The sequence below is a fragment of the Salvelinus alpinus genome, chromosome 5 (assembly GCF_045679555.1).
Source record: "Salvelinus alpinus chromosome 5, SLU_Salpinus.1, whole genome shotgun sequence".
Lineage (NCBI taxonomy): Eukaryota > Metazoa > Chordata > Actinopteri > Salmoniformes > Salmonidae > Salvelinus > Salvelinus alpinus.
Window position 1 is genome coordinate 837,019 of NC_092090.1, and position 22,500 is coordinate 859,518.

General features: G+C 45.5%; 1 protein-coding gene across 1 annotated transcript in view; it reads left to right on the top strand.

The window, feature by feature from the left end:
* Positions 1-22,500, top strand: part of LOC139575394 (insulin-like growth factor 1 receptor) — a 79,857-nt gene that overhangs the window by 21,956 nt on the left and 35,401 nt on the right. Inside the window, exons 5-12 of the mRNA XM_071400314.1 lie at positions 7,342-7,468; positions 9,469-9,704; positions 10,577-10,744; positions 11,350-11,557; positions 14,066-14,355; positions 17,069-17,202; positions 18,557-18,722; positions 21,127-21,223. Of these exons, the coding sequence (XP_071256415.1) occupies positions 7,342-7,468; positions 9,469-9,704; positions 10,577-10,744; positions 11,350-11,557; positions 14,066-14,355; positions 17,069-17,202; positions 18,557-18,722; positions 21,127-21,223 (1,426 nt within the window). The remainder of the gene's footprint in view (positions 1-7,341; positions 7,469-9,468; positions 9,705-10,576; positions 10,745-11,349; positions 11,558-14,065; positions 14,356-17,068; positions 17,203-18,556; positions 18,723-21,126; positions 21,224-22,500) is intronic.

The window sequence follows — 22,500 nt, forward strand, 5'->3', positions numbered from 1 at the left end:
CTAGCTGTACGATACTTTATGTTATACTGTACTATACAGGTCAGGAACAACGGAGACCGAGCTAGCTGTACGGTACTTTATGTTATACTGTACTATACAGGTCAGGAACAACGGAGACCGAGCTAGCTGTAGGATACTTTATGTTATACTGTACTATACAGGTCAGGAACAACGGAGACCGAGCTAGCTGTAGGATACTTTATGTTATACTGTACTATACAGGTCAGGAACAACGGAGACCGAGCTAGCTGTAGGATACTTTATGTTATACTGTACTATACAGGTCAGGAACAACGGAGACCGAGCTAGCTGTAGGATACTTTATGTTATACTGTACTATACAGGTCAGGAACAACGGAGACCGAGCTAGCTGTACGGTACTTTATGTTATACTGTACTATACAGGTCAGGAACAACGGAGACCGAGCTAGCTGTACGATACTTTATATTATACTGTACTATACAGGTCAGGAACAACGGAGACCGAGCTAGCTGTACGATACTTTATGTTATACTGTACTATACAGGTCAGGAACAACGGAGACCGAGCTAGCTGTACGGTACTTTATGTTATACTGTACTATACAGGTCAGGAACAACGGAGACCGAGCTAGCTGTACGATACTTTATGTTATACTGTACTATACAGGTCAGGAACAACGGAGACCGAGCTAGCTGTACGATACTTTATGTTATACTGTACTATACAGGTCTATGAGAGCTAGCTGTACGGTACTTTATGTTATACTGTCCTATACAGGTCAGGAACAACGGAGACCGAGCTAGCTGTACGATACTTTATGTTATACTGTACTATACAGGTCAGGAACAACGGAGACCGAGCTAGCTGTACGGTACTTTATGTTATACTGTACTATACAGGTCAGGAACAACGGAGACCGAGCTAGCTGTACGATACTTTATGTTATACTGTACTATACAGGTCAGGAACAACGGAGACCGAGCTAGCTGTACGATACTTTATGTTATACTGTACTATACAGGTCAGGAACAACGGAGACCGAGCTAGCTGTACGATACTTTATGTTATACTGTACTATACAGGTCAGGAACAACGGAGACCGAGCTAGCTGTACGATACTTTATGTTATACTGTACTATACAGGTCAGGAACAACGGAGACCGAGCTAGCTGTACGGTACTTTATGTTATACTGTACTATACAGGTCAGGAACAACGGAGACCGAGCTAGCTGTACGGTACTTTATGTTATACTGTACTATACAGGTCAGGAACAACGGAGACCGAGCTAGCTGTACGATACTTTATGTTATACTGTACTATACAGGTCAGGAACAACGGAGACCGAGCTAGCTGTACGATACTTTATGTTATACTGTACTATACAGGTCTATGAGAGCTAGCTGTACGGTACTTTATGTTATACTGTCCTATACAGGTCAGGAACAACGGAGACCGAGCTAGCTGTACGATACTTTATGTTATACTGTACTATACAGGTCTATGAGAGCTAGCTGTACGATACTTTATGTTATACTGTACTATACAGGTCAGGAACAACGGAGACCGAGCTAGCTGTACGGTACTTTATGTTATACTGTACTATACAGGTCAGGAACAACGGAGACCGAGCTAGCTGTACGATACTTTATGTTATACTGTACTATACAGGTCAGGAACAACGGAGACCGAGCTAGCTGTACGATACTTTATGTTATACTGTACTATACAGGTCAGGAACAACGGAGACCGAGCTAGCTGTACGATACTTTATGTTATACTGTACTATACAGGTCAGGAACAACGGAGACCGAGCTAGCTGTACGATACTTTATGTTATACTGTACTATACAGGTCAGGAACAACGGAGACCGAGCTAGCTGTACGATACTTTATGTTATACTGTACTATACAGGTCAGGAACAACGGAGACCGAGCTAGCTGTACGGTACTTTATGTTATACTGTACTATACAGGTCAGGAACAACGGAGACCGAGCTAGCTGTACGGTACTTTATGTTATACTGTACTATACAGGTCTATGAGAGCTAGCTGTACGATACTTTATGTTATACTGTACTATACAGGTCAGGAACAACGGAGACCGAGCTAGCTGTACGGTACTTTATGTTATACTGTACTATACAGGTCAGGAACAACGGAGACCGAGCTAGCTGTACGATACTTTATGTTATACTGTACTATACAGGTCAGGAACAACGGAGACCGAGCTAGCTGTACGATACTTTATGTTTTACTGTACTATACAGGTCAGGAACAACGGAGACCGAGCTAGCTGTACGGTACTTTATGTTATACTGTACTATACAGGTCTATGAGAGCTAGCTGTACGGTACTTTATGTTATACTGTCCTATACAGGTCTATGATATTATACTGTCCTATACAGGTCTATGATATTATACTGTCCTATACAGGTCTATGATATTATACTGTCCTATACAGGTCTATGATATTATACTGTACTATACAGGTCTATGATATTATACTTTGTACTATACAGGTCTATGATATTATACTTTGTACTATACAGGTCTATGATATTATACTTTATATTATACTATACAGTTCTATGATACTATACTTTATATTATACTATACAGTTCTATGATACTATACTTTATATTATACTATAGAGCTCTATGATACTATACTTTATATTATACTATAGAGCTCTATGATACTATACTTTATATTATACTATACAGTTCTATGATACTATACTTTATATTATACTATAGAGCTCTATGATACTATACTTTATATTATACTATAGAGCTCTATGATACTATACTTTATATTATACTATAGAGCTCTATTATACTATACTTTATATTATACTATACAGCTCTATGATACTATACTTTATACTATACAGCTCTATTATACTAAACTTTATATTATACTATAGAGCTCTATTATACTATACTTTATACTATACTGCTCTATTATACTATACTTTATATTTAACAGCTCTAATATACTATACTTTATACTATAATATACAGTTCTATGATACTATACTTTATACTTTACTTTACACTATACTGTACTATACAGCTCTATGATACTATACTTTATATTATACTATACAGCTCTACGATGCTATACTTTATATTATACTATACAGGTCTATGATATTATACTTTGTACTATACAGGTCTATGATACTATACTTTGTACTATACAGGTCTATGATACTATACTTTATATTATACTATACAGTTCTATGATACTATACTTTATATTATACTATACAGTTCTATGATACTATACTTTATATTATACTATACAGCTATATGATACTATACTTTATACTATACAGCTCTATGATACTATACTTTATATTATACTATACAGCTATATGATACTATACTTTATACTATACAGCTATATGATACTATACTTTATATTATAATATACAGCCCTACGATGCTATACTTTATATTATACTATAGAGCTCTACGATGCTATACTTTATATTATACTATACAGCTCTATTATACTATACTTTATATTATACTGTACAGCTCTACGATGCTATACTTTATATTATGCTATACAGCTCTATTATACTATACTTTATATTATACTGTACAGCTCTACGATGCTATACTTTATATTATGCTATACAGCTCTATTATACTATACTTTATATTATACTGTACAGCTCTACGATGCTATACTTTATATTATGCTATACAGCTCTATTATACTATACTTTATATTATACTGTACAGCTCTACGATGCTATACTTTATATTATGCTATACAGCTCTATTATACTATACTTTATATTATACTATACAGTTCTATTATACTATACTTTATATTATACTGTACAGCTCTACGATGCTATACTTTATATTATGCTATACAGCTCTATTATACTATACTTTATATTATGCTATACAGCTCTATTATACTATACTTTATATTATACTGTACAGCTCTACGATGCTATACTTTATATTATAATATACAGCTCTATTATACTATACTTTATATTATACTATACAGTTCTATGATACTATACTTTATACTATACAGCTCTATGATACTATACTTTATATTATACTATACAGTTCTATGATGCTATACTTTATATTATACTTTACAGCTCTGATACTTTACTTTATATTAAACAGCTCTATATTACTATACTTTATATTATACTATACAGTTCTATGATACTATACTTTATTATAATATACAGCTCCATGATACTATACTTTATACTGTACTATACAGCTCTATGATACTATATATTATACTATTCAGTTCTATGCTACTATACTTTATTATACTATACAGTTCTATGATACTATACTTTATATTATACATTTTTAGTTACTACATATAGTACCAGTCAAGTTTGGACACCTACTCATTCAAGTATTTTTTTTTTTTTTTATATTTTCTACATTGTAGAATAAACATCAAAACTATGAAATAACACATGTACTCATGTAGTAACTAAAAAAGTTTTAAACAAATCAAAATATATATTTGAGATTCTTCAAAGTAGCCACCCTTTGCCTTAATGACAGCTTTGCACACTCTCTGCACACTCTTGGCATTCTCTCAACCAGCTTCATGAGGAATACTTTTCCAACATTCTTGAAGGAGTTCCCACTTATGCTGAGCACTTGTTGGCTGCTTTTCGTTCACTCGGTGGTCCAACTCATCCCAAACCATCTTAATTGGGTTGAGGTCGGGTGATTGTGGAGGCCAGGTCATCTGATGCAGCACTCCATCACTCTCATTCTTGGTCAAATATCCCTTTCACAGCCTGGAGGTGTGTTGGGTCATTGTCCTGTTGAAAAACAAATGATAGTCCCAATAAGCGCAAACCCGATGGGATGACGTATCGCTGCAGAATGCTGTGGTAGCCATGCTGGTTAAGTGTGCCTTGAATTCTAAATAAATCACAGACAGTGTCACCAGCAAAGCACCCCCACACCATCACACCTCCTCCATGCTTCACGGCGGGAACCACAAAAGAGGATATCATCAGTTCACCTACTCTGCGTCTCACAAAGACACGGCGGTTGGAAACAAAAATCTCAAATTTGACTCATCAGACCAAAGGACAGATTTCCACCGGTCTAATGTCCATTGCTCATGTTTCCTGGCCCAAGCAAGTTTCTTCTTCTTATTGGTGTCCTTTAGTAGTGGTTTCTTTGCAGGAATTTGACCATGAAGGCCTGATTCACGCAGTCTCCTCTGAACAGTTGATGTTGAGATGTGTCTGTTACTTGAATCAGTGACGCATTTATTTGGGCTGCAATCTTTCCGTTAACTCTAATGAACTTATCCTCTGCAGCAGAGGTAACTCTGGGTCTTCCTTTCCTGTGGCGGTCCTCATGAGAGCCAGTTTCATCATAGTACTTGATGGTTTTTGCGACTGCACTTGAAGAAACTTTCAAAGTTCTTGAAATGTTCCGTATTGACTGACCTTCATGTCTTAAAGTAATGATGGACTGTCGTTTCTCTTTGCTTATTTGAGCTGTTCTTGCGATAATGTGGACTTGGTCTTTTACCAAATAAGACTATCTTCTGTTTACCACCCCTACCTTGTCACAACACAACTGATTGGCTCAAATGCATTAAGAAGGAAAGAAATTACACCATTTATCTTTTAAAAAGGCACACCTGTTAATTGAAATGCATTCCAGGTGACTACATCATGAAGCTGGTTGAGAGAATGCCAAGAGTGTGCCAAGCTGTCATCAAGGCAAAGGGTGGCTACTTTGAAGAATCTGAAATATAAAATATATTTTGATCAGTTTAACACTTTCTGGTTACTACATGATTCCATATGTGTTATTTCATAGTTTTGGTGACTTCACTATTATTCTACAATGTAGAAAATAGTAAAAATAAAGAAAAACCCTGGAATGAGTAGGTGTGTCCAAACCTTTGACTGGTACTGTATATACTGCATGGTTCAGCCATGTCAATGTAATGGGCTGGTTTGATCTCACCACTGAGACAATGTAATGGGCTGGTTTGATCTCACCACTGAGACAATGTAATGGGCTGGTTTGATCTAACCACTGAGACAATCTAATGGGCTGGTTTGATCTCACCACTGAGACAATGTAATGGGCTGGTTTGTTCTCATCACTGAGACGATGTAATGGGCTGGTTTGATCTCACCACTGAGACAATGTAACGGGCTGGTTTGATCTCAACACTGAGACAATGTAACGGGCTGGTTTGATCTCACCACTGAGACAATGTAATGGGCTGGTTTGATCTCAACACTGAGACAACGTAACGGGCTGGTTTGATCTCAACACTGAGACAATGTAACGGGCTGGTTTGATCTCATCACTGAGACAATGTAACGGGCTTGTTTGATCTCAACACTGAGACAATGTAACGGGCTGGTTTGATCTCAACACAGACAATGTAATGGGCTGGTTTGATCTCAACACTGAGACAATGTAACGGGCTGGTTTGATCTCACCACTGAGACAATGTAACGGGCTGGTTTGATCTCAACACTGAGACAATGTAATGGGCTGGTTTGATCTCAACACTGAGACAATGCAATGGGCTGGTTTGATCTCACCACTGAGACAATGTAATGGGCTGGTTTGATCTCAACACTGAGACAATGTAATGGGCTGGTTTGATCTCACCACTGAGACAATGCAATGGGCTGGTTTGATCTCACCACTGAGACAATGTAATGGGCTGGTTTGATCTCACCACTGAGACAATGTAATGGGCTGGTTTGATCTCAACACTGAGGCAATGTAATGGGCTGGTTTGATCTCAACACTGAGACAATGCAATGGGCTGGTTTGATCTCACCACTGAGACAATGTAATGGGCTGGTTTGATCTCAACACTGAGACAATGTAATGGGCTGGTTTGATCTCACCACTGAGACAATGCAATGGGCTGGTTTGATCTCACCACTGAGACAATGTAATGGGCTGGTTTGATCTCACCACTGAGACAATGTAATGGGCTGGTTTGATCTCAACACTGAGACAATGTAATGGGCTGGTTTGATCTCAACACAGACAACGTAATGGGCTGGTTTGATCTCAACACTGAGACAATGTAATGGGCTGGTTTGATCTCACCACTGAGACAATGTAACGGGCTGGTTTGATCTCACCACTGAGACAATGTAATGGGCTGGTTTGATCTCAACACTGAGACAATGCAATGGGCTGGTTTGATTAGATGTTTCTAAGCACCTGGAGGATTAGTGCTGATCAGTGTGATTGGTTGAATTCTCCAGGTGAGCTGACTGTGGTTGTGATTGTTTGCCAGGTGAACCGGCTGTGTAAGTTGTGTGATTGGTTGTGTTCACCAGGTGAGAGTAAGATCCTGCGGTTCAAGTCCAACAGTACGATGTCTAACCGTATCAAAGTGACCTGGCAGCGCTACAGACCCCCAGACTATAGAGACCTCATCTCATTCATACTATACTACAAGGAGGCGTAAGTTACTCTGCAGTCAGTCTCTCTACTTCCTCTATATCCTAGAACATCCTCTAACCCATCAGTCTGTCTTTACTTCCTCTATATCCTAGAACATCCTCTAACCCATCAGTCTGTCTGTACTTCCTCTATATCCTAGAACATCCTCTAACCCATCAGTCTGTCTGTACTTTCTCTATATCCTAGAACATCCTCTAACCATCAGTCTCTCTACTTCCTCTATATCCTAGAACATCCTCTAACCATCAGTCTCTCTACTTCCTCTATATCCTAGAACATCCTCTAACCCATCAGTATGTCTGTACTTCCTCTGTATCCTAGAACATCCTCTAACCCATCAGTCTCTCTACTTCCTCTATATCCTAGAACATCCTCTAACCCATCAGTCTCTCTACTTCCTCTATATCCTAGAACATCCTCTAACCCATCAGTCTCTCTACTTCCTCTATATCCTAGAACATCCTCTAACCCATCAGTCTCTCTACTTCCTCTATATCCTAGAACATCCTCTAACCCATCAGTCTCTCTACTTCCTCTATATCCTAGAACATCCTCTAACCCATCAGTCTGTCTGTACTTCCTCTATATCCTAGAACATCCTCTAACCCATCAGTCTCTCTGTACTTCCTCTATATCCTAGAACATCCTCTAACCCATCAGTCTGCCTGTACTTCCTCTCATCCTCTAACCCATGCGTCTCCCTCTCCTCCAGTGCGTACCAGAACATCCTCTAACCCATGCGTCTCCCTCTCCTCCAGTGCGTACCAGAACATCCTCTAACCCATGTGTCTCCCTCTCCTCCAGTGCGTACCAGAACATCCTCTAACCCATGTGTCTCCCTCTCCTCCAGTGCGTACCAGAACATCCTCTAACCCATGCGTCTCCCTCTCCTCCAGTGCGTACCAGAACATCCTCTAACCCATGCGTCTCCCTCTCCTCCAGTGCGTACCAGAACATCCTCTAACCCATGTGTCTCCCTCTCCTCCAGTGCGTACCAGAACATCCTCTAACCCATGTGTCTCCCTCTCCTCCAGTGCGTACCAGAACATCCTCTAACCCATGTGTCTCCCTCTCCTCCAGTGCGTACCAGAACATCCTCTAACCCATGTGTCTCCCTCTCCTCCAGTGCGTACCAGAACATCCTCTAACCCATGCGTCTCTCTCTCCTCCAGTGCGTACCAGAACATCCTCTAACCCATGCGTCTCCCTCTCCTCCAGTGCGTACCAGAACATCCTCTAACCCATGCGTCTCCCTCTCCTCCAGTGCGTACCAGAACATCCTCTAACCCATGTGTCTCCCTCTCCTCCAGTGCGTACCAGAACATCCTCTAACCCATGCGTCTCCCTCTCCTCCAGTGCGTACCAGAACATCCTCTAACCCATGCGTCTCCCTCTCCTCCAGTGCGTACCAGAACATCCTCTAACCCATGCGTCTCCCTCTCCTCCAGTGCGTACCAGAACATCCTCTAACCCATGCGTCTCCCTCTCCTCCAGTGCGTACCAGAACATCCTCTAACCCATGTGTCTCTCTCTCCTCCAGTGCGTACCAGAACATCCTCTAACCCATGCGTCTCCCTCTCCTCCAGTGCGTACCAGAACATCCTCTAACCCATGCGTCTCCCTCTCCTCCAGTGCGTACCAGAACATCCTCTAACCCATGCGTCTCCCTCTCCTCCAGTGCGTACCAGAACATCCTCTAACCCATGCGTCTCCCTCTCCTCCAGTGCGTACCAGAACATCCTCTAACCCATGCGTCTCCCTCTCCTCCAGTGCGTACCAGAACATCCTCTAACCCATGTGTCTCCCTCTCCTCCAGTGCGTACCAGAACATCCTCTAACCCATGCGTCTCCCTCTCCTCCAGTGCGTACCAGAACATCCTCTAACCCATGCGTCTCTCTCTCCTCCAGTGCGTACCAGAACATCCTCTAACCCACGTGTCTCCCTCTCCTCCAGTGCGTACCAGAACATCCTCTAACCCATGTGTCTCCCTCTCCTCCAGTGCGTACCAGAACATCACAGAGTTTGACGGCCAGGATGGTTGTGGCTCCAACAGTTGGAACATGGTGGATGTAGACCTTCCCCAGGAGAAGAATTCTGACCCGGGGGTTCTACTGTCCCCTCTCAAGCCCTGGACCCAGTACGCCATCTACGTCAAGGCCATCACTCTGGTGGTAGAGGACAGACACATCCTGGGAGCCAAGAGTGAAGTAGTCTACATCAGAACCAGCCCCTCAGGTAAAGGACAGGGGTTTCGGTGTAGGGGTGTGGGTGTGGGTGTATTGATTAAAGAACAGACCCGATGTATAATATGGGGGTTTGGGTGTAGGGGTTATGGTGTTAGTATAATATGGGGGGTTGGGTAGCAGAGCTCTGGGAAGTACTTCCCTGGACAGGACACTAGTCTGTCACAAGGCCCAGTTGCCATCTTTAAATCGTTCTGTTCCTGTCTGTTTCCTGTAGAGCCGTCCATGCCCCTGGATGTGAGAACTGTTTTAATATAATATCTGTTTCCTGTAGAGCCGTCCCTGCCCCTGGATGTGAGAACTGTTTTAATATAATATCTGTTTCCTGTAGAGCCGTCCCTGCCCCTGGATGTGAGAACTGTTTTAATATAATATCTGTTTCCTGTAGAGCCGTCCCTGGATGTGAGAACTGTTTTAATATAAATCTGTTTCCTGTAGAGCCGTCCCTGGATGTGAGAACTGTTTTAATATAATATCTGTTTCCTGTAGAGCCGTCCCTGCCCCTGGATGTGAGAACTGTTTTAATATAATATCTGTTTCCTGTAGAGCCGTCCCTGGATGTGAGAACTGTTTTAATATAATATCTGTTTCCTGTAGAGCCGTCCCTGCCCCTGGATGTGAGAACTGTTTTAATATAATATCTGTTTCCTGTAGAGCCGTCCCTGGATGTGAGAACTGTTTTAATATAATATCTGTTTCCTGTAGAGCCGTCCCTGGATGTGAGAACTGTTTTAATATAATATCTGTTTCCTGTAGAGCTGTCCCTGCCCCTGGATGTGAGAACTGTTTTAATATAATATCTGTTTCCTGTAGAGCCGTCCCTGGATGTGAGAACTGTTTTAATATAATATCTGTTTCCTGTAGAGCCGTCCATGCCCCTGGATGTGAGAACGTACTCTAACTCCTCTACTAACCTGGTGGTCCGCTGGTCTCCCCCTGCCTCCCCCAACGGGGACGACCCCTACTACCTGGTCCGCTGGCAACAACAGACTGAAGACAGAGAGCTGTACCAACACAACTACTGTTCTAAAGGTCAGTACCCTGACCCCTCCACCCTGACCCCTCCACCCTAACCCCTCCACCCTAACCCCCTCCACCCTAACCCCCTCCACCCTAACCCCTCCACCCTAACCCCCTCCACCCTAACCCCCTCCACCCTAACCCCCCACCCTAACCCCCTCCACCCTAACCCCCTCCACCCTAACCCCCACCCTAACCCCCTCCACCCTAACCCCTCCACCCTAACCCCCTCCACCCTAACCCCCTCCACCCTAACCCCTCCACCCTAACCCCTCCACCCTAACCCCCTCCACCCTAACCCCCTCCACCCTAACCCCCTCCACCCTAACCCCTCCACCCTGACCCCTCCACCCTGACCCCTCCACCCTAACCCCTCCCCCTCCACCCTAACCCCTCCACCCTGACCCCTCCACCCTGACCCCTCCACCCTGACCCCTCCACCCTGACCCCCTCCACCCTAACCCCTCCACCCTAACCCCTCCTCTCTCTCCTCAGAACTGAAGACCCCGGTCCGTATAGCTGCTACCGGGTTGACTGTCTCCTACACCCTAACCCCCTACACCCTAACCCCCTACACCCTAACCCCCTCCACCCTAACCCCTCCTCTCTCTCCTCAGAACTGAAGACCCCGGTGCGTATAGCTGCTACCGGGTTGACTGACATGGAGGAGGACCTGAAGCCTACTAAACCAGACGTTGGTGGGGGGGACAAGGGGCCGTGCTGTCCCTGTCCTAAATCTGTAGGAGACCTGGAGGCAGAGGCAGCTGACGCTTCCTACAGAAAAGTCTTTGAGAACTTCTTACACAACTCCATCTTTACCCCCAGGTAAGCAGACCACAGGCCGTAACACACACCTGGGTAGAACTGAAGCAACAGGACTGACTGGATCAATGTAATAGAGGAGGGAGATCCCCTGAAGCAACAGGACTGACTGGATCAATGTAATAGAGGAGGGAGATCCCCTGAAGCAACAGGACCGACTGGATCAATGTAATAGAGGGAGATCCCCTGAAGCAACAGGACTGACTGGATCAATGTAATAGAGGAGGGAGATCCCCTGAAGCAACAGGACTGACTGGATCAATGTAATAGAGGAGGGAGATCCCCTGAAGCAACAGGACCGACTGGATCAATGTAATAGAGGGAGATCCCCTGAAGCAACAGGACTGACTGGATCAATGTAATAGAGGAGGGAGATCCCCTGAAGCAACAGGACTGACTGGATCAATGTAATAGAGGAGGGAGATCCCCTGAAGCAACAGGACTGACTGGATCAATGTAATAGAGGAGGGAGATCCCCTGAAGCAACAGGACTGACTGGATCAATGTAATAGAGGAGGGAGATCCCCTGAAGCAACAGGACTGACTGGATCAATGTAATAGAGGGAGGGAGATCCCCTGAAGCAACAGGACTGACTGGATCAATGTAATAGAGGAGGGAGATCCCCTGAAGCAACAGGACTGACTGGATCAATGTAATAGAGGGAGATCCCCTGAAGCAACAGGACTGACTGGATCAATGTAATAGAGGAGGGAGATCCCCTGAAGCAACAGGACTGACTGGATCAATGTAATAGAGGAGGGAGATCCCCTGAAGCAACAGGACTGACTGGATCAATGTAATAGAGGAGGGAGATCCCCTGAAGCAACAGGACTGACTGGATCAATGTAATAGAGGAGGGAGATCCCCTGAAGCAACAGGACCGACTGGATCAATGTAATAGAGGAGGGAGATCCCCTGAAGCAACAGGACTGACTGGATCAATGTAATAGAGGAGGGAGATCCCCTGAAGCAACAGGACTGACTGGATCAATGTAATAGAGGAGGGAGATCCCCTGAAGCAACAGGACTGACTGGATCAATGTAATAGAGGGAGATCCCCTGAAGCAACAGGACTGACTGGATCAATGTAATAGAGGAGGGAGATCCCCTGAAACAACAGGACTGACTGGATCAATGTAATAGAGGAGGGAGATCCCCTGAAGCAACAGGACTGACTGGATCAATGTAATAGAGGAGGGAGATCCCCTGAAGCAACAGGACTGACTGGATCAATGTAATAGAGGAGGGAGATCCCCTGAAGCAACAGGACTGACTGGATCAATGTAATAGAGGAGGGAGATCCCCTGAAGCAACAGGACTGACTGGATCAATGTAATAGAGGAGGGAGATCCCCTGAAGCAACAGGACTGACTGGATCAATGTAATAGAGGGAGATCCCCTGAAGCAACAGGACTGACTGGATCAATGTAATAGAGGAGGGAGATCCCCTGAAGCAACAGGACTGACTGGATCAATGTAATAGAGGAGGGAGATCCCCTGAAGCAACAGGACTGACTGGATCAATGTAATAGAGGAGGGAGATCCCCTGAAGCAACAGGACTGACTGGATCAATGTAATAGAGGAGGGAGATCCCCTGAAGCAACAGGACCGACTGGATCAATGTAATAGAGGAGGGAGATCCCCTGAAGCAACAGGACTGACTGGATCAATGTAATAGAGGAGGGAGATCCCCTGAAGCAACAGGACTGACTGGATCAATGTAATCGAGGAGGGAGATCCCCTGAAGCAACAGGACTGACTGGATCAATGTAATAGAGGAGGGAGATCCCCTGAAGCAACAGGACCGACTGGATCAATGTAATAGAGGGAGATCTAACTGAACAGTCCTCTACTGCTTCACATCAAAGCCGTGTTTACCAGTGGAAGGATTCCACCACAGGGTATTTGTTGACTGGTGTATTGTTAGTCAAAGCCGTGTTTACCAGTGAAAGGATTCCACCACAGGGGTTATTTGTTGACTGGTGTATTGTCAGTCAAAGCCGTGTTCACCAGTGAAAGGATTCCACCACAGGTTATTTGTTGACTGGTGTATTGTTAGTCAAAGCCGTGTTCACCAGTGAAAGGTTTCCACCACAGGGTATTTGTTGACTGGTGTATTGTTAGTCAAAGCCGTGTTCACCAGTGAAAGGTTTCCACCACAGGGTATTTGTTGACTGGTGTATTGTTAGTCAAAGCCGTGTTTACCAGTGGAAGGATTCCACCACAGGTTATTTGTTGACTGGTGTATTGTCAGTCAAAGCCGTGTTTACCAGTGAAAGGATTCCACCACAGGGTATTTGTTGACTGGTGTATTGTCAGTCAAAGCCGTGTTCACCAGTGGAAGGATTCCACCACAGGTTATTTGTTGACTGGTGTATTGTCAGTCAAAGCCGTGTTCACCAGTGGAAGGATTCTACCACAGGTTATTTGTTGACTGGTGTATTGTCAGTGTTTGGACGACTGTGATTGTCACTCCCACATCCCTCTGCTCTCTCTCCCTCTCCTCCAGACCTCCAGACCGGCGTCGTCGGGATCTGTTTGGCGTGGCTAACCGTACCGTCCGCCGTGGTGTGACCACCTACCCTAACGCCACGTCCCCTGACCTTTGGGCCAACGCTACAGAGGCGGAGTTAGCGGACAGGGAGTATGACTTCGTGGAGTGGGCAGTCAGCGAGCGGGAGCTGCAGATATCTGGCCTGCAACCGTTCACGGTTTACCGGATCGACATCCACGCCTGTAACAAGCAGGTGAAACGCTGCAGCGCGGCAGAGTTCGTCTTCTCCAGGACCAAACCTGCAGGTTCGTAGTGCTCCCTCGTCTCTCCCTGCAGGTTCGTACTGCTCCCTCGTCTCTCCCTGCAGGTTCGTACTGCTCCCTCGTCTCTCCCTGCAGGTTCGTACTGCTCCCTCGTCTCTCCCTGCAGGTTCGTACTGCTCCCTCGTCTCTCCCTGCAGGTTTCGTACTGCTCCCTCGTCTCTCCCTGCAGGTTCGTACTGCTCCCTCGTCTCTCCCTGCAGGTTCGTACTGCTCCCTCGTCTCTCCCTGCAGGTTCGTACTGCTCCCTCGTCTCTCCCTGCAGGTTCGCTCCCTCGTCTCTCCCTGCAGGTTCGCTCCCTCGTCTCTCCCTGCAGGTTCGCTCCCTCGTCTCTCCCTGCAGGTTCGCTCCCTCGTCTCTCCCTGCAGGTCCGCTCCCTCGTCTCTCCCTGCAGGTTCGCTCCGCTCCCTCGTCTCTCCCTGCAGGTTCGCTCCGCTCCCTCGTCTCTCCCTGCAGGTTCGCTCCGCTCCCTCGTCTCTCCCTGCAGGTTCGCTCCGCTCCCTCGTCTCTCCCTGCAGGTTCGCTCCGCTCCCTCGTCTCTCCCTGCAGGTTCGCTCCGCTCCCTCGTCTCTCCCTGCAGGTTCGCTCCCTCGTCTCTCCCTGCAGGTTCGCTCCGCTCCCTCGTCTCTCCCTGCAGGTTCGCTCCCTCGTCTCTCCCTGCAGGTTCGCTCCCTCGTCTCTCCCTGCAGGTTCGCTCCGCTCCCTCGTCTCTCCCAGCAGGTTCGCTCCGCTCCCTCGTCTCTCCCTGCAGGTTCGCTCCCTCGTCTCTCCCAGCAGGTTCGCTCCCTCGTCTCTCCCAGCAGGTTCGCTCCCTCGTCTCTCCCAGCAGGTTCGCTCCCTCGTCTCTCCCTGCAGGTTTGTACTGCTCCCTCGTCTCTCCCCGCAGGTTCGTACTGCTCCCTCGTCTCTCCCCGCAGGTTCGTACTGCTCCCTCGTCTCTCCCCGCAGGTTCGTACTGCTCCCTCGTCTCTCCCTGCAGGTTCGTACTGCTCCCTCGTCTCTCCCTGCAGGTTCGTACTGCTCCCTCGTCTCTCCTTCATTATACAGTAGAGATTGAAACATTCCCATAGAATGAGTTAAGTTACTCAGCAGAGTTCGTCTTGATGCCTGACACTTTTCTGGTTTGCTTGAGGTGAATTCATGTGCATTATCATGTCATATATTGTCATCGCTACTAGTCTGTATTTTATGACTGACACTGATTTAACATATGTTCATTGGAACTGAGGGGTATCCTACGAAGCAGGTTTGAGGGGTATCCTACGAAGCAGGTTTGAGGGGTATCCTACGAAGCAGGTTTGAGGGGTTTCCTACGAAGCAGGTTTGAGGTGTTAGCGAGGTAACTTTGATCAACTCAGAGTTCAACTCGGGATAACTGGTCGGACGAAAATGGCTCAACTTTTAGGCAGGTACATTTCTATGGCAACCAATCATTCTGAACTAACCTGCTCCAGGGCAGGCTAACTCAGGGCTAAGTCCACTATCCTGCATTCAGAACTAACCTGCTCTGGGGCAGGCTAACTCCACTATCCTGCATTCAGAACTAACCTGCTCCAGGGCAGGCTAACTCAAGGCTAAGTCCACTATCCTGCATTCAGAACTAACCTGCTCCAGGCCAGGCTAACTCAGGGCTAACTCCACTATCCTGCATTCAGAACTAACCTGCTCCAGGGCAGGCTAACTCAGGGCTAACTCCACTATCCTGCATTCAGAACTAACCTGCTCTGGGGCAGGCTAACTCCACTATCCTGCATTCAGAACTAGCCTGCTCCAGGGCAGGCTAACGCAGGGCTAACTCCACTATCCTGCATTCAGAACTAACCTGCTCTGGGGCAGGCTAACTCCACTATCCTGCATTCAGAACTAACCTGCTCCAGGGCAGGCTAACTCAGGGCTAACTCCACTATCCTGCATTCAGAACTAACCTGCTCCAGGGCAGGCTAACTCCACTATCCTGCATTCAGAACTAACCTGCTCCAGGGCAGGCTAACTCAGGGCTAACTCCACTATCCTGCATTCAGAACTAACCTGCTCTGGGGCAGGCTAACTCCACTATCCTGTATTCAGAACTAACCTGCTCCAGGGCAGGCTAACTCCACTATCCTGCATTCAGAACTAACCTGCTCCAGGGCAGGCTAACGCAGGGCTAACTCCACTATCCTGCATTCAGAACTAACCTGCTCCAGGGCAGGCTAACTCCACTATCCTGCATTCAGAACTAACCTGCTCCAGGGCAGGCTAACGCAGGGCTAACTCCACTATCCTGCATTCAGAACTAACCTGCTCCAGGGCAGGCTAACTCCACTATCCTGCATTCAGAACTAACCTGCTCTGGGGCAGGCTAACTCAGGGCTAACTCCACTATCCTGCATTCAGAACTAACCTGCTCCAGGGCAGGCTAACTCCACTATCCTGCATTCAGAACTAACCTGCTCCAGGGCAGGCTAACGCAGGGCTAACTCCACTATCCTGCATTCAGAACTAACCTGCTCCAGGGCAGGCTAACGCAGGGCTAACTCCACTATCCTGCATTCAGAACTAACCTGCTCTGGGGCAGGCTAACTCAGGGCTAAGTCCACTATCCTGCATTCAGAACTGACCTGCTCCCGTACCTACAGAGAAGGCGGATGACATCCCAGGCCCAGTGATCTGGACTGGTCCGTATGTAACATGTTGTGTAATGTCTCGTACCTACAGAGAAGGCGGATGACATCCCAGGCCCAGTGATCTGGACTGGAGAGGATGATTCTGTGTTCCTCCGCTGGCCTGAACCCTCGTCCCCCAACGCACTCATCCTCATGTATGAGATCAAGTTCAGACTGGGCACTGAGGTAAGAGACACACCTCTCCACTGTTCCCTTCTCAGTGGTGGTGAGGATGATCACTGGTAGTTGACATTGTACTGGGGGGTTAACCCAGTAATGTTGGTGTGATGCAGGACAGCCGGGGGTTAACCCGGTAATGTTGGTGTGATGCAGGACAGCCGGGGGTTAACCCAGTAATGTTGGTATGATGCAGGACAGCCTGGGGGGATAACCCGGTAATGTTGGTGTGATGCAGGACAGCCGGGGGTTAACACAGTAATGTTGGTGTGATGCAGGACAGCCGGGGGTTAACCCAGTAATGTTGGTGTGATGCAGGACAGCCGGGGGTTAACCCGGTAATGTTGGTGTGATGCAGGACAGCCGGGGGGTTAACCCAGTAATGTTGGTGTGATGCAGGACAGCCGGGGGTTAACCCAGTAATGTTGGTGTGATGCAGGACAGCCGGGGGTTAACCCGGTAATGTTGGTGTGATGCAGGACAGCCGGGGGTTAACCCGGTAATGTTGGTGTGATGCAGGACAGCCGGGGGTTAACCCAGTAATGTTGGTGTGATGCAGGACAGCCGGGGGTTAACCCGGTAATGTTGGTGTGATGCAGGACAGCCGGGGGTTAACCCGGTAATGTTGGTGTGATGCAGGACAGCCGGGGGTTAACCCGGTAATGTTGGTGTGATGCAGGACAGCCGGGGGTTAACCCGGTAATGTTGGTGTGATGCAGGACAGCCGGGGGTTAACCCAGTAATGTTGGTGTGATGCAGGACAGCCGGGGGTTACCCCAGTCATGTTGGTGTGATGCAGGACAACCGGGGGTTAACCCGGTAGTGTTGGTGTGATGCAGGACAGCCGGGGGTTAACCCGGTAATGTTGGTGTGATGCAGGACAGCCGGGGGTTAACCCGGTAATGTTGGTGTGATGCAGGACAGCCGGAGGGTTAACCCGGTAATGTTGGTGTGATGCAGGACAGCCGGAGGGTTAACCCGGTAATGTTGGCGTGATGCAGGACAGCCGGGGGTTTAACCCGGTAATGTTGGTGTGATGCAGGACAGCCGGGGGTTAACCCGGTAATGTTGGTGTGATGCAGGACAGCCGGGGGTTAACCCGGTAATGTTGGTGTGATGCAGGACAGCCGGGGGTTAACCCGGTAATGTTGGTGTGATGCAGGACAGCCGGGGGTTAACCCAGTAATGTTGGTGTGATGCAGGACAGCCGGGGGTTAACCCAGTAATGTTGGTGTGATGCAGGACAGCCGGGGGTTAACCCGGTAATGTTGGTGTGATGCAGGACAGCTGCTCAGTGCAGAGCTCACTACCTGCAGCCGTGTTGTAGAAGCAGTAGTCTAACAGTGTCTCTCTGTCTGTCCAGTCAGAGAAGCACGAGTGTGTGTCTCGCCAGCTGTATAGAGAGCAGCATGGTGCCAGGCTCAGTAACCTAGGACCTGGTAACTACTCTGCCCGGGTCAGAGCCACCTCCCTGGCTGGCAACGGATCCTGGACTGAACCCATCTCCTTCTATGTGGTTCAGGCCCAACGTAAGATCATCACTATTCAACATGACTACTTCTCTCATGGGGGAATTCACTGCCATACAACAGTAATACCTTATCACATGTTAATACCAGTGGGTATGTAATACCTTATCACATGTTAACACCAGTGTGTATGTAATACCTTATCACATGTTAATACCAGTGTGTATGTAATACCTTATCACATGTTAATACCAGTGTGTATGTAATACCTTATCACATGTAAACACCAGTGTGTATGTAATACCTTATCACATGTAAACACCAGTGTGTATGTAATACCTTATCACATGTTAGTTAACACCAGTGGGTATGTAATACCTTAGCACATGTTAGTTAACACCAGTGGGTATGTAATACCTTATCACATGTTAGTTAACACCAGTGGGTATGTAATACCTTATCACATGTTAGTTAACACCAGTGGGTATGTAATACCTTATCACATGTTAGTTAGTTAACACCAGTGGGTATGTAATACCTTATCACATGTTAGTTAGTTAACACCAGTGGGTATGTAATACCTTATCACATGTTAGTTAGTTAACACCAGTGGGTATGTAATACCTTATCACATGTTAGTTAGTTAACACCAGTGGGTATGTAATACCTTATCACATGTTAGTTAGTTAACACCAGTGTGTATGTAATACCTTATCACATGTTAACACCAGTGGGTATGTAATACCTTATCACATGTAAACACCAGTGGGTATGTAATACCTTATCACATGTTAGTTAGTTAACACCAGTGGGTATGTAATACCTTATCACATGTTAGTTAGTTAACACCAGTGGGTATGTAATACCTTATCACATGTTAGTTAGTTAACACCAGTGGGTATGTAATACCTTATCACATGTTAGTTAGTTAACACCAGTGGGTATGTAATACCTTATCACATGTTAGTTAGTTAACACCAGTGGGTATGTAATACCTTATCACATGTTAGTTAGTTAACACCAGTGGGTATGTAATACCTTATCACATGTTAGTTAGTTAACACCAGTGGGTATGTAATACCTTATCACATGTTAGTTAGTTAACACCAGTGGGTATGTAATACCTTATCACATGTTAGTTAGTTAACACCAGTGGGTATGTAATACTTTATCACATGTTAGTTAGTTAACACCAGTGGGTATGTAATACCTTATCACATGTTAACACCAGTGGGTATGTAATACCTTATCACATGTAAACACCAGTGGGTATGTAATACCTTATCACATGTTAGTTAGTTAACACCAGTGGGTATGTAATACCTTATCACATGTTAGTTAGTTAACACCAGTGGGTATGTAATACCTTATCACATGTTAGTTAGTTAACACCAGTGGGTATGTAATACCTTATCACATGTTAGTTAGTTAACACCAGTGGGTATGTAATACCTTATCACATGTTAGTTAGTTAACACCAGTGGGTATGTAATACCTTATCACATGTTAGTTAGTTAACACCAGTGGGTATGTAATACCTTATCACATGTTAGTTAGTTAACACCAGTGGGTATGTAATACCTTATCACATGTTAGTTAGTTAACACCAGTGGGTATGTAATACCTTATCACATGTTAGTTAGTTAACACCAGTGGGTATGTAATACCTTATCACATGTTAGTTAGTTAACACCAGTGTGTATGTAATACCTTATCACATGTTAACACCAGTGGGTATGTAATACCTTATCACATGTAAACACCAGTGTGTATGTAATACCTTATCACATGTTAACACCAGTGGGTATGTAATACCTTATCACATGTTAGTTAACACCAGTGGGTATGTAATACCTTATCACATGTTAGTTAACACCAGTGGGTATGTAATACCTTATCACATGTTAGTTAACACCAGTGTGTATGTAATACCTTATCACATGTTAACACCAGTGGGTATGTAATACCTTATCACATGTTAGTTAACACCAGTGGGTATGTAATACCTTATCACATGTTAGTTAACACCAGTGGGTATGTAATACCTTATCACATGTTAGTTAACACCAGTGTGTATGTAATACCTTATCACATGTTAACACCAGTGTGTATGTAATACCTTATCACATGTTAGTTAATACCAGTGTGTATTTAATACCTTATCACATGTTAACACCAGTGTGTATGTAATACCTTATCACATGTTAACACCAGTGTGTATGTAATACCTTATCACATGTTAGTTAATACCAGTGTGTATGTAATACCTTATCACATGTTAACACCAGTGTGTATGTAATACCTTATCACATGTTAGTTAGTTAACACCAGTGTGTATGTAATACCTTATCACATGTTAACACCAGTGTGTATGTAATACCTTATCACATGTTAACACCAGTGTGTATGTAATACCAGTGTGTATGTAATAGCTGTATTTAATGAGTCTCTCCTGGTCCTCCAGGTTATGAGAACTATCTCTACATCATGATCTTTGTTCCCATGGCAGCAGTCCTGATCATCTGTCTACTGGCCACGTTCACCATCATCAACAGGAAGAAGTAAGTCTGTCTGTCTGTCCTGAGACCAGGCCTGTGACGGCGTCATTGGTCTGAACATGGCTGTAGTGTGGCTTATATATATAGTGTGTGTGTGTGTGTGTGTGTGTGTGTGTGTGTGTGTGTGTGTGTGTGTGTGTGTGTGTGTGTGTGTGTGTGTGTGTGTGTGTGTGTGTGTGTGTGTGTGTGTGAGCAGAGAGTTGTGTTTTCACTCTGAGATGTTTAATACAACTTCCGTAATGAAAAGCTGTTTTTCACACTTAATACAGATGACAGGCTGTCTCTAGGTAGTGAGAGGCTGTCTCTAGGTAGTGAGAGGTGAGCTGTCATTATCTGGAAGGTCCTTTAGTAAATGACAGGCTGTCTCTAGGCAGTGAGAGGTGAGCTGTCATTATCTGGAAGGTTCTTTAGTAAATGACAGGCTGTCTCTAGGCAGTGAGAGGTGAGCTGTCATTATCTGGAAGGTCCTTTAGTAAATGACAGGCTGTCTCTAGGTAGTGAGGTGAGCTGTCATTATCTGGAAGGTTCTTTAGTAAATGACAGGCTGTCTCTAGGCAGTGAGAGGCTGTCTCTAGGCAGTGAGAGGTGAGCTGTCATTATCTGGAAGGTTCTTTAGTAAATGACAGGCTGTCTCTAGGCAGTGAGAGGTGAGCTGTCATTATCTGGAAGGTCCTTTAGTAAATGACAGGCTGTCTCTAGGCAGTGAGAGGTGAGCTGTCATTATCTGGAAGGTTCTTTAGTAAATGACAGGCTGTCTCTAGGCAGTGAGAGGTGAGCTGTCATTATCTGGAAGGTCCTTTAGTAAATGACAGGCTGTCTCTAGGTAGTGAGGTGAGCTGTCATTATCTGGAAGGTTCTTTAGTAAATGACAGGCTGTCTCTAGGCAGTGAGAGGCTGTCTCTAGGTAGTGAGGTGAGCTGTCATTATCTGGAAGGTTCTTTAGTAAATGACAGGCTCTCTCTAGGTAGTGAGAGGTGAGCTGTCATTATCTGGAAGGTTCTTTAGTAAATGACAGGCTGTCTCTAGGTAGTGAGGTGAGCTGTCATTATCTGGAAGGTTCTTTAGTAAATGACAGGCTGTCTCTAGGCAGTGAGAGGTGAGCTGTCATTATCTGGAAGGTTCTTTAGTAAATGACAGGCTGTCTCTAGGTAGAGAGAGGTGAGCTGTCATTATCTGGAAGGTTCTTTAGTAAATGACAGGCTGTCTCTAGGTAGTGAGGTGAGCTGTCATTATCTGGAAGGTTCTTTAGTAAATGACAGGCTCTCTCTAGGTAGTGAGAG